Raw genomic sequence first — 12,414 nt, forward strand, 5'->3', positions numbered from 1 at the left:
TGTGGTCAAAGAAGATGGATCAAGTCACATTGATCAAAAAATAATTGATTACATACGTCTATCTAGAGAGATTGCTTTGAAACCTCTAATCCTGTCATAGAGTCCTTACTATTAGAACATTCAACACATTTTAATTTGAGATGTACCATGCATATGAAGCTTTTATGCAGTCACTCTGCAGGAGTTTCACAGAGTGATTTCAGTGTAGCATTACGATGAGCGCGTGAAATCCCCTTCAAAAGTCAAATTGCTTAGCAGTATGATTACAGATTTTATTCTAGCAAAATTTGAGTCACTTCTGCATAACAGTGCAGGTTAACATTAAGACTCATTTCAAACGTGTACTGTTTTCATTAACCCATGTCCCTATCCCAACTAGATGAAGACAATGGCTCAGTGATAATACATTGCGAATTAAACATAGAAAGGGAAAAGAGAAACTAAACTGCCCATTTCACTTAGAAGGAAAAAATCAGTAAGAGCAACCAACAGCTTACATTCTGAAAGGCCTAGATAGAGTAAATGTGGAGAGGATCAAAGTTCAAAGTAAAATTTATCAGAGTACATATATGTCACCATATAAAATCCTGAGATTCTCTTTTCTGCGGATATACTCAGCAAATCTATAACAGTAACTGTAAACAGGATTAATGATACAGAAAGAATATGGAGGACCACAAACTGTGCAAATGTAAATATAAATAAATAGCAATAGATAATAAGAGCACAAAACAATAAGACAAAGAATCCTTAAAGTGAGATGATTGGTTGTGGGAACATCTCAATAGGTGAGCATAAAAGAGTTATCCTCTTTTATTCTAGAGCCTGATGGTTGAGGGGCAGTAACTGTTCTTGAACTGGTGGTGAGAGTCCTGAGACACTTGTACCTTTTGCCAGATGGCATCAGCAAGAAAAAAAACATGGCCTGAGTGGTGAGGATCTTTGATGATGGATGTTGCTTTCCTATGACAGAGTTTCATTTAGATGTGCTCAACAGTTGGGAAGGCTTTATCCATGAAGTACTGGGCTGAATCCACTATCTTCTGTAGGATTTTCCACTCAAAGGCAATGGTGCTCCCATACTAGCCGTAACACTTCCCACCACACATCTACATAAGTCTGTCAAGGCTTTTGACGACATGCTGAATCTCCACCCACTAAGGAAGTAGAGGTGCTCTCGTGCTTTCTCTGCAATTACATTTATATGATAGGTTCAGGACAGTCCTCTGAGATAGTAACACCCAGGAATTTGAACAAGAGGGTATTAGGGCCCAAGACTTGGAGATTACTGATTAGTTTTGAAGGGATGATAGTATTAAATGCAGAACTGTATTTGATAAAGAGCATCCTGACATATGTATCTTTGCTGTCTGTCCAGATGTTCCAGAGTTGCATGAAGAGCCAAGTTGCATGGCACCTGCTGTGGACTTGTTGCTCTGGTAGGCAAATTGGAGCAGTTCCAAGTTGCCATTCAGATAGGCGTTGATATGTTCAACACCAACCTCTCCAACCACTTCATCACTGTGAACGTAAGTGCCACTGGGCAATAAGTATTAAGGCAGGTTACCACGTTCTTCTTGGGTACCGGTATGACTGAAGCCTACCTGAAGCAGGTGGGTATCACACACTGCCAAAGCAAGAGGTTTAAGATATCAGTGAACGCACCAGCCAGTTGGTCAGCACAGGTCTTCAGTACTTGGTCAGGTACCCAATCTGGATCAGATGCTTTCCTTGGATTCACTCTGCTCCTAGGTTGTCTGGTCTTAATACACTTATGAAGTGTGGTGTTGTATGATGTGGGCAATCATGGTCTTTGACAATGATTGTTCTCGGCAAATTTCTCTTCGGGAGTGGTTTGCCTTTGTCTTCATCTGGGTAATGTCTTTACAAGACAGGTGACCCCAGCCAATATCAATACTTTTCAGAGATTGTCCGCCTGGCATCAATGGTCACGTAACTAGGATGTGATATGCACCAGCTACTCATTTGACAATCCATCACTTGTACCCAAGGGTGCCTGCAGGCTAGCGGAGGGAAGGAGAATTTTACACCTCCTTTGGTAGAGATGCATCTCCACCTTGCTACCCCCCTTATTATATGCAAAACAAATCTCAAGGTATTCTTGCATTAAAAATGGATCTGACAGTGCAAAGACTGAGGAAGAGTCTTGATATGCAATGAGGTGGTGGAGCTGATCCAGCACAAATCGGGTTTGCACTGCTAAAAACCAGCATTGACTTGATGTACAAATTGTCTCCATCTCTACATAACCTTTCTATGAAGATATGGCTCAACTTTGAGTTAAAAATATACATAAAAATTAAAAAGGAGGCATTGATAAGCAGATCACTTTTGTGATGATGCAGGTGGTAAATTAAAACTACCAGACTTTGAAGTGCATCAGCCCACATGGAACACATTTGTGAACAGGTTCCAAAAGATTAAAATTGGCCTTGACTTAATGAATGTTTCAACACAATAAAGAACTGAGCTTCCATTTCCAAGCCTTACATGCAAAATACATTGTATTTCATACTATTCAATTAAATACTGTATGTATTCTACCTGTCTACAAAGGTACACTGATCTAAGATATGATACCTACATATCAAGGTAAAATAAACTAAAAAAGATTATTCAGAACTATGAATATAAATTTACCTACGGAAGAGACAAGAAAACAGTGTTAAAGTTCTCACCAATAATGAAACTTACCAGTTATAACTCCGTGATTCCTTAAGGCTTCAGCTGCCAAGACTGACTTCCCACAACCTGCCATCCCAGATATAGTAATCCACCCAGGCTCCTCTTTCAATTTATAGAATTCATTTCTGATGGTTTGCACAAGCTCTGGCCGATCAACAAATACAACAGGTCGTTGTGGTACACCACCTTCACATAATATAGTTTGAACTGTGGGAAAGGACAATTAAAAGCCAGTAAGAATACTTTTGCACAAAATACAACAAAACTATTTAATTCATTCATTAGACGCCATAAGCAAAATTGCTTTCCAGCATAATCATAACACTATAACTTTCACTATAATTTTTTTTCCCAATTCAAGCACTTAACTATGTAAATTTAACAACTTAACAAAGACGTTTGATATTCAAAGCAAAAACTGCTTAATCAATAAAACAGGCTTTGCAGACAGCCTACAGGGGAGAGGTTAACATCCTGACACAGTGGTGCCAAGATAACAATCTCTTCCTCAATGTCCAAAAAACAAAAGAGCTGATTGTGGATTACAGAAGGAACAGAGACATGCTTGCCCCAATCAACATCAATGGATTGCAGTTGAGAGGACCAGTAGTTTCAAGTTCCTGCGTATACACATCCCTGATATACCCGGGATATACTGATGATATACTGATAGACTGATGATCTCACCTGGACTGTACACAATAGCTGCGAGGCAAAGAAGCACAACAGAGTCTCCTCCACCTCAGGCAACTGAAGTTCAGCATGAGCCCCCAAATCCTCAAAACCATCTACGGGGGCACCATCGATAGCATCCTCACTGGATGGATCACCACCTGGTACAGGAACTACTCCAGCCTTGATCGCTGGGCACTGCGAAGGGTGCTACGGACAGTCTAGTGTATCTGTGGTTGTTAACTTCCCTCCACTGAGGACAGTTATAGCAGCAGGTACAGAAAGAAGGCCTGGAAGATCATTGGGGACATCAGACACCCCAACCGTAAACTGTTTCTAGCAAATGGTAACATAGTATTAAAGCCAGGACCAACAGGCTATGGGGCAGCTTTTTCTACAAGTATTAGACTTTTAAATTCACTTGTCTGTACCTTACAATGGAGTCATAACACAAAGATTTTTACTCCCTCGCATTGAGAGACGGATGTAAAATTTTAAAAATTCTAATTCAAATACTTGAACAGAAGTAGAAAGTTAGATATGTCTAAACTTAATAGAAATGTATTGTGCTCAAGGAAATGAATCTCAGGGTCCAGACTAAAGTTTCAGCAGGTCAGTATATTTTATATTGAATTGTATATCAAATCACTTACATTGAGAGTCAGGTACATAGAGAATGACAGCTTACTAAAGGTTAACTAACAACAAAGAAAACATGAATGAAAACAAATAAGGGTAAAAAAAATGCCAAAGCTGGAAAGTGACATTTTCATTATTTTTGATGATATTTGATATACAAGTGGTACTTTGCTAAATAACTAAAGTAGAGAGAGAGAGTAGTCATCATCATGTGCTGGGTCGTATGACGTGGGCAATCATGGTCTGCAGGATCATGATTATTCTTGGCAAATTTTTCTGCAAATGTGGTTTGCCATTGCCTTCTTCTGGGCAGTGTCTGTACAATATGGGTAACCCCAAACATCATCAAAACTCTTCAGAGATCGTCTGCCTGGCATTAGTGGTCACACAACTGGGACTTGTGACATGCAATTGCGGCTAATATGACCATCTACCACCTGCTCCCATGGTTTCACTTCACCCTGGTTGGGGGCTAAGCAGGTGTTACACCTTACCCAAAGGTGACGTGTGGTCTAGTGGACAGAAGGAGTGCGTTACACCTCCTTTGTTAGAGATGTATCTCCACCCTGCCACACAGAGAATATCACAGCCAAAAACATTAAAGCTGTAACAGCAATAAGAATATCCAAAATTGACTAATAAGACACTTAAGTCAGAATTATTTTCTTCCTTTTTATACTTTATAAATGGAGTCAAGTTAGGAAAAGGGGAAGTACAACGAGATCTAGGTGTTCTTGTACATCAGTCAATGAAAGCAAGCATGCAGGTACAGCAGGCAGTGAAGAAAGCTAATGGCATGCTGGCCTTTATAACAAGAGAAATTGAGTATAGGAGTAAAGAGGTCCTTCTGCGGCTATACAGGGCCCTGGTGAGACCCCACCTGGAATATTGTATGCAGTTTTGGTCTCCAAGTTTGAGGAAGGACATTCTTGCTATTGAGGGAATGCAGCGTAGGTGCACAAGGTTAATTCCCGGAATGGCGGAACTGTCATATGTTGAAAGATTGGAGCAACTGGGCTTGTATACACTGGAATTTAGAAGGATGAGAGGGGATCTGATTGAAACATATAAGATTATTAAGGGATTGGAGACACTGGAGGCAGGAAGCATGTTCCCGCTGATGGGTGAGTCCGGAACTAGAGGCCACAGTTTAAGAATAAGAGGTAGGCCATTTAGAACAGAGATGCGGAAAAATTTTTTCACCTAGAGAGTGGTGGATATGTGGAATGCTCTGCCCCAGAAGGCAGTGGAGGCCAAGTCTCTGGATGCATTCAAGAGAGAGTTAGATAGAGCTCTTATAGATAGCGGGGTCAAGGGATATGGGGAGAGGGCAGGAACGGGGTACTGATTGTGTATGATCAGCCATGATCACAGTGAATGGCGGTGCTGGCTAGAAGGGCCGAATGGCCTACTCCTGCACCCACTGTCTATTGTCTATTTCTGAGTTTTGCAAATGAGGTTCAATCCTTGGTGTTTGGAGAATTAAATAATTTCAATCAGGTTAAGAAGGAATATGATTCTTCTAGTTGTAGTCATCTCTAGCCTTGGGACAAGAAAGAAAAGTATGTTACTTTACATTTGAGGATATGACTTCCATTAAAAATACACAAGTATCACCCTAGGACAGCAAAATTCAAAGTAAATTTATGATCAAAGTAAATACAAGTCACCATATACAACCCTGAAATTCATTTCCTTGTGGGCAATTACTCAATAAATCCACAGAATAACAATAACAGAATCAAAGACTGCACCAGTTTAGGCGTTCAAGAGTGCAGAACACAACAAACACTGCAAATACAAAAAAGAAAGAAATAATAATAATAATAATAATCATAAATAAGCAATATCAAGAGCATGAGATGAGATGATTGTTCTGTTCTTATTTTGTCACTGAAAAATCACCATTTCTACATGAAAGCCAACATGTGCAACAAAGCACATAAGAACTGGTATCAACAGTTGGCCCACCCCATCCTTGCTGACCAGTGGTGCCCATTTATATGACTTCTACCTTCTAGCACCTGACTGCTGCCTTCCATCACCTAGGCTTAGAAGTGTTCATCTAGGCTCTTATTGCTGTAAGCAACTCTGCTTCTCAACTAGTGTATTTCTGGTCCTCAACACTCCGAATAAAAAAAGGTTCTTCTCAGGCCTCCTCTAAATCTCCTATCCATTAACATAAATCTACGTCCACTAGTTTTACGTAACTACAATTTAGGGAATAGTTTCTGCAGCCTACACTATGTATACCCCTCAATTTTATATACCTCAAACCTATCTCCTCAACCTCCTCCATTTCAAGAAAAGAGGACCAATACTCTCCAGACTCTCTTCATAACTGAACATACATCCCAAGCAACATCTTTGTGAATCTTTTTTTCACCCGCTCAATTGCATCTTTCCAATAATAACCAGATCTACACACAGGACTCTAGCTGAGAATAAGATAAAACAGAACCTTATTGTCATTGCTCAAGACAACCTTTTGGTGCTACTCCAATCCATGCTAAACAAATATTTACAATGCATGCAGTACTATTTAATTTTTTAAAAATTCCATATTTACATGCAACAAGTGACTTTGATCGTCGATAACATTCAAAGGCCATTGGCAAGCCGGGGTGCAGCAATATTCAGCTGCACAACAGCCCTCGGGAAGAAGCTGTTTTTCAGTCTTACTGTCTTGGCTAAGATGTTTCTGTATCTCTTGGCAGATGGCAGGAGATTGAACAGAGTGTCTGGGATAGGACCAATTGTTAATGTTACAAGCACGCCACAGGCATCGAAAGTTGTAGATTGTCTCCAGGTCCAGTAGCTTAGTCCTAGTGATGTGCAACAAGACCATCCATTTTGCCAACATATCAATATCAAAATGTAGTCGAAGTCTATCCTCCATACAAACAACAAATCCCCCAGTTTACCATGCCTTCTACATCCATATCCAAATCATATACAGTGAATTTTGGTTAACTGGGACATTTTAGGACCAATACATTTTACCATGCCTTCTACATCCATATCCAAATCATATACAGTGAATTCTGGTTAACTGGGACATTTTGGGACCAGTACATTTGACCATGCCTTCTACATCCATATCCAAATCATATACAGTGAATTCTGGTTAACTGGGACATTTTGGGACCAGTACATTTTGGCCTAAATAAGCAGCTGTCCCATTAGCCGAAGTCCCAAGGTTTAGTTAAAAAAAGCACAAAAAAGATAAACTACCATTTAACTGGGTAACAAATTACGAATTTAAATGAAATACAGAACAAATTAGAACACTGGGAATACGACGACAGAAGTACCAAACTGTACTAGTTTGTAATAGTTATCGACGGAGGAATTCAGTGATTGACTGTAAATGAACAAATTCAGCACAGACACCTAGTGCAAATAATGGACTGCCTTCATACAGTGTTGTCAATGGTTGCATCTTCAAAATCTTCATTTTCATTTTAACGTTCAAGGTGATAGTCATACCTACAAATCCCTAACTTGTTGAAGCTATGAAATAGTTCAATTTTCACTCCCAGCCGTTGCTGGCATCTTCAAGCCTGAATGCTTGAAACAGCAGTGAGCAAACCAGTTCTGAATTGTCTTACTGCTTATTTCTCACCAACTATCGGTCACAAAAATCGCTGTTCTTTTGAACACAAACGTCCACCACTGACAATATTCAAAAGCCGTTCACTCTAAGCACGTAGTGTCTAATGGTCACAAAAGAACACACAACAGATGCTTCTTAGGAGCTGCACAGCAACTGTCTCCTGTCTCAATTAAATGGCATAGTGTCCCAAGTTAACAAAGGGAGCCCTGCTAATTTTCTTGATTTGCTTTTGTTCTTTTAAGATTTATCCAAAATAAGTGGCTGCCTAATTAAGCAATGACTCAATTAACCAGAATCGACCATATTATAATTCATATATTATAAACAGCCCGATCCCAGCACCAATTCCTCTAGAACACTACAAGTCAGGACATCCAATCATCAAAATAAAACCTTCCTCTGTCTCCTATTGCCAAGCCAATATTGGGTCCAATTTGCCAACTTGCTCATATCCCACTGACCCTAAATTTTTGGACATGTCTCCCATCTAGGAGTTCATCTAAGCCCTCACTGAAGTCCATATAAGCCACATTAACTGCACTGCTGTCATTCATATTCTTCCTGACTTCGTCAAAACAAAATCAGATTATTCAAACAAGATCTGCCCTAAACAATGCCTTACTATCTCTGATTAGTTCCTGCCTTGCCACTAATCCTCTCCCAGTGAGTTTAAAGACAGCCCAAGATTCTGAGCCATATGCCGATCAATAGGAAATGGATTAACTGAGTTGTACATTCATATTAATAATTGCAATGTTTGAAATTATAAGAACCAGAAATATTTGACCCTTGCTTTTGTTCCACCATTCAGTGACATAGTTTAGCTCCCTAACAGCACTATGGGTGTACCTACACCTCAGGGACTGCAGTAATTCAAGAAGGCAGCTCATCACCACCTTCTCAAGGGCAACTGGAAGGATTGGGAGGGATGGGACAATAAATGCTGGCTTAGCTTGCGATATCCCTATGCTGTAAATGAATAAATATTTTTTTAAATTCCACAAGAATGGTGAACGCTTCAATGAAATTACCTTTTTTAAAAATACTCAAGAAAGAATAAGGCTAGTTTGCTAGCCTCTCCTTATAGGCCAATCCCTCCATCTCATCTATACTTAAGTCGTTGTCTTCTTCTTCTATTTCTGGCAGTTTAGACACATCTAGGTGTATTACTGCCCTCCGCAGGATGTACAATTAATTACAGAATTTAAAGAAACTCAAATTCTCAAATATAAACTAGTCGCACATAGAAACAGAATAATAAACTTTTCAATCAGATGGTGGCTCCCTTGGTGGCCAAGCAAAGATTTAATAGAAAAACAAAATACACTTAAGTCAGATAGCCTCTTGAACAATATTCTTCTTTCAATGTTATATCAATTACAACTCAGCAAAACATGCTGAACTGTCTCTGGACTACCACAGTCACATAATCCAGCGGGATGTTTTCCTATTATCTTTAATTAATAGTTTAGCCCACAATGCACTAACCTAAGCCTTGGTAATTTCACCATATTGCTAGGATTTAAAGAGTAACCATCTGAGACCTTTTTAACTAGAGGGTGACTAGAAAAGAAATGCCTTCCCTTTAATTCATTTTTCCAATCCTCTTGCCATTTCTTCTCTATGCCTTTTTTTTATCCTACTTCTCAATTCTGCTCTGCCTAGGGGTATTCTAATTCCTACTTGCCCACTCTGTAAGGAAGACTTTGCAATGCCATCCACAATTTCATTTCTCTCCACCCCAGCATGCCCAGGTATCCATGTAAATCTGACTTTACAAACCATCTGCCCTACTCTAAACAAAAACAAGAGAATCTCAATAACTATGTCAGGATGAGCTTTTGATTTATTCCCTTTTAAAGCCTCTATGGCAGCAGCAGGATCCAAACAGATGATGCTGGTGAGTCTTCCATCCACCATAAGGCCCAGAGGATTGCTAATAATTCTGTTGCAAAGACAGAAACACCATCTGAAACCCAGTGACCAATCTCAACTCCGAGTTGAGACATGTACATCCTGCTTTACTGCCCTCTGGGTCCACTGAGTCATCAGTAAAAATCTTCATACAAGATCCCCACTTATTATTTAAATATTCATTTATGATCGACGCTGTTGAAATTGCTCTGCTTCCTTGAAGCTAAAAAAGGAGGAATAGGTCTACTTCTGGCTCTGGCAAAAGCCAAAAAGGAATGGGTGGCAAACAAATTTGGTCAACTATGTCTTCCTCAATCAGTTTCAATTTTCCAGCCCAGATATTAACCAAATCTAAAAATGGATATCTTTTAATTTTACTTTGGTGCTCCGATGTCTCCTGCAAAAGACATTTTGACGGACAGCTGTGATTGAAGCCATTTAGTTTTACCTAATACTGCAGGCCCAACTTAACTCGTCTTAAATGTAGAGGCGCTTCTCTCATCTCCACACATAATGCAGGGACTGATGTTGTTCTGAAAGCTCCGCAACAGAGTCTAAGTGCTTTGAATGCGCAGTGTCTAATTTTTCAAGCACTGACGTAGCAGCGGAATCATAAGCAATACAACCATAGTCAATAACTGATCTAATCATAGCTAGGTATATTAAGTACATAGTTTCCTGCCCTGCTCCCCAGTCACATCCAGCAATACTTTTCATAACATTTAAAACTTTCTCATACTTTCCAATTGTTTTATCTATATGAACCCTCCAAGTAAGACTTTCATCAAACCAGACACCTAAAAACTTATATACCTTGACTCTTTCTAATGGAGAATCATATAGACACAATTCACAATCAGGAATCTTTCTTTTAAAGCCAAAAATCATTTATTTAGACTTAGAAGCAGAAATCCTGAAACCCCATTTGTTTGCACAGTTTTCAACTGATCTTAAAGCCTTTTGTACCTGCTTTAATATATACTTGACGTTTCTTCCTCTTTTCCAGATTGCACCATCGTCTGCAGACAACGATTTGCCAAATCCTGTCCCTAGCTGCTCAAAGATATCGTTTATCATGACATTAAAAAGAATTGGACTAATGACACTTCCTTGAGGAGTACCATTATCTATTGTAACTGACTTGGAGCTTGTTCCGCCTATTCTTACTTGAATTGTCCTTAAAAAAAAATCTTTGATCCAATTAAACATTCTACCTCTAATTCCTGCATCTTAGAGTTTAATTAATAAACCATCCTTCCATAGTGAGTCATATGCTCTTTGAATATCTAGAAATACAGTTACCATTACTTCTCTATTTTGAAACGCCTTTTTAATATCATGATCTAAAAGGGCAACAGATTCCATTGTTGATCTTCCAGTTCTAAAACCATTTTGATAGGCAGCAAAATGTCCCTTATTTTCTAAAAAATATACAAGTCTGTTGGCAACCATTCATTCCATAGTTTTACAAAGCACTGATGTTAAAGCTACAGGCCGATACGAACTAGGACTAGACACGTCTTTACCTGGCTTTAAAACTGGAACTACCACCGCACGCTTCCATTCTACTGGTACTTGTCCTTCTTTCCACACTGAATTAAACAGAGCTAGCATTTCTATTAATACAGAGTCATCTAAATGCTTAAGCAATTCATAACACAGTCCATCCCTACCAGGAGAAGTGTTTGAACCTGATCGGACAGCTTCCTGCAATTCCTGAAGGGAGAAAAACAAATTCATGGAGTTGTTATCATTGAAGCTACTGTCCAATTTCCAACTTTCCTTTAACATAATTACCCTTCTCAAATCACCTGGCTTACTAGAACTGTGTAATGCTTGGAACACCTCTACAAACATATCAGCCTTTTCCTTGTTGGTTACAGCTTCAATATCTCCTTTCAGCAAAGCTGGGATAGATGGTCTTCTATATATCCCTGACATTCTGTGAATGATCATCCATAGCTGCTTTATAGGTACCTCAGGGACCAGGGTTTCACAAAATCTTCTCCAACTATCCTTCTTCGCATTTTTAATTACTCTCCTTGCTACTGCTCTTTCTTTTTTATACTCCATAACATTATCTAACACTGGGCACTTTCTTAATTTCCTGTAAGCTCTATTTCTGTTTCTTACTGCTATATCACAATTTTTACTCCACCATGGAACTAATACTCGAGCCTTAGGAACACTCCATAGCGGAATATTCAACTAAGCAACTTCATGAATTATAGAACAGAGGGATTCATTCCACTCGTATATGGAGCCCTCGCTATCAATCTCTTCTATTATATCCACAGCTTTCTCCTGGTACTCATCCCACCGGGCCAATGAAAAATTATACCTAGCAGCCCTCTCCTCAACTTCTACTATCAAATTTCAACCAAATCTACATAATATAGGATAGTGATCACTTCCTAGTGTGTACCTGTCCATAACATCCCATTCCCCAATCCTGGTTAAGTTTGAGGAAGTGATAAGTCTAAGTGACTACAAGTATTCTTTACAATATTAAATTTTGTAGGCCGTCCGTCATTTAGAAGTACCATGCTGTATTTATCTAGAAACTCCTCTACCACTGCTCCGTTACTATTTTTACTTTCACTACCCCACATAGGATTATGGGTATTGAAATCTCCAACCCAGATTACTGAGGATCATACTTTATTCATAATCGCATCAAAATCTGATATCATCATATTACATGGATTATAGAAGTTAACAAAGTTGTTTGACCACGAGAGCTCCAAATCTTCACAGTCACAATTTCAAGGTTAGATTTAAAATCAAGTCTTTTAAACTGAAGTTCTGTTTTTATGAAAGTTGCACGCCCTCCACCAAATTTACCCATTCTGTCAGCTCTCAAACTA

General features: G+C 39.1%; 1 protein-coding gene across 4 annotated transcripts in view; it reads right to left on the reverse strand.

The window, feature by feature from the left end:
- The window catches only part of apaf1 (apoptotic peptidase activating factor 1), a 274,267-nt gene that overhangs the window by 237,102 nt on the left and 24,751 nt on the right, over window positions 1-12,414 (reverse strand). For all 4 annotated transcript variants that reach the window (XM_059987521.1, XM_059987522.1, XM_059987523.1 and 1 more), the window contains exon 4: window positions 2,716-2,913. In XM_059987521.1, coding sequence (XP_059843504.1) covers window positions 2,716-2,913 — 198 coding nt within the window. The remainder of the gene's footprint in view (window positions 1-2,715; window positions 2,914-12,414) is intronic.

This window comes from Hypanus sabinus, chromosome 13, assembly GCF_030144855.1.
Source record: "Hypanus sabinus isolate sHypSab1 chromosome 13, sHypSab1.hap1, whole genome shotgun sequence".
NCBI classification, from domain to species: domain Eukaryota; kingdom Metazoa; phylum Chordata; class Chondrichthyes; order Myliobatiformes; family Dasyatidae; genus Hypanus; species Hypanus sabinus.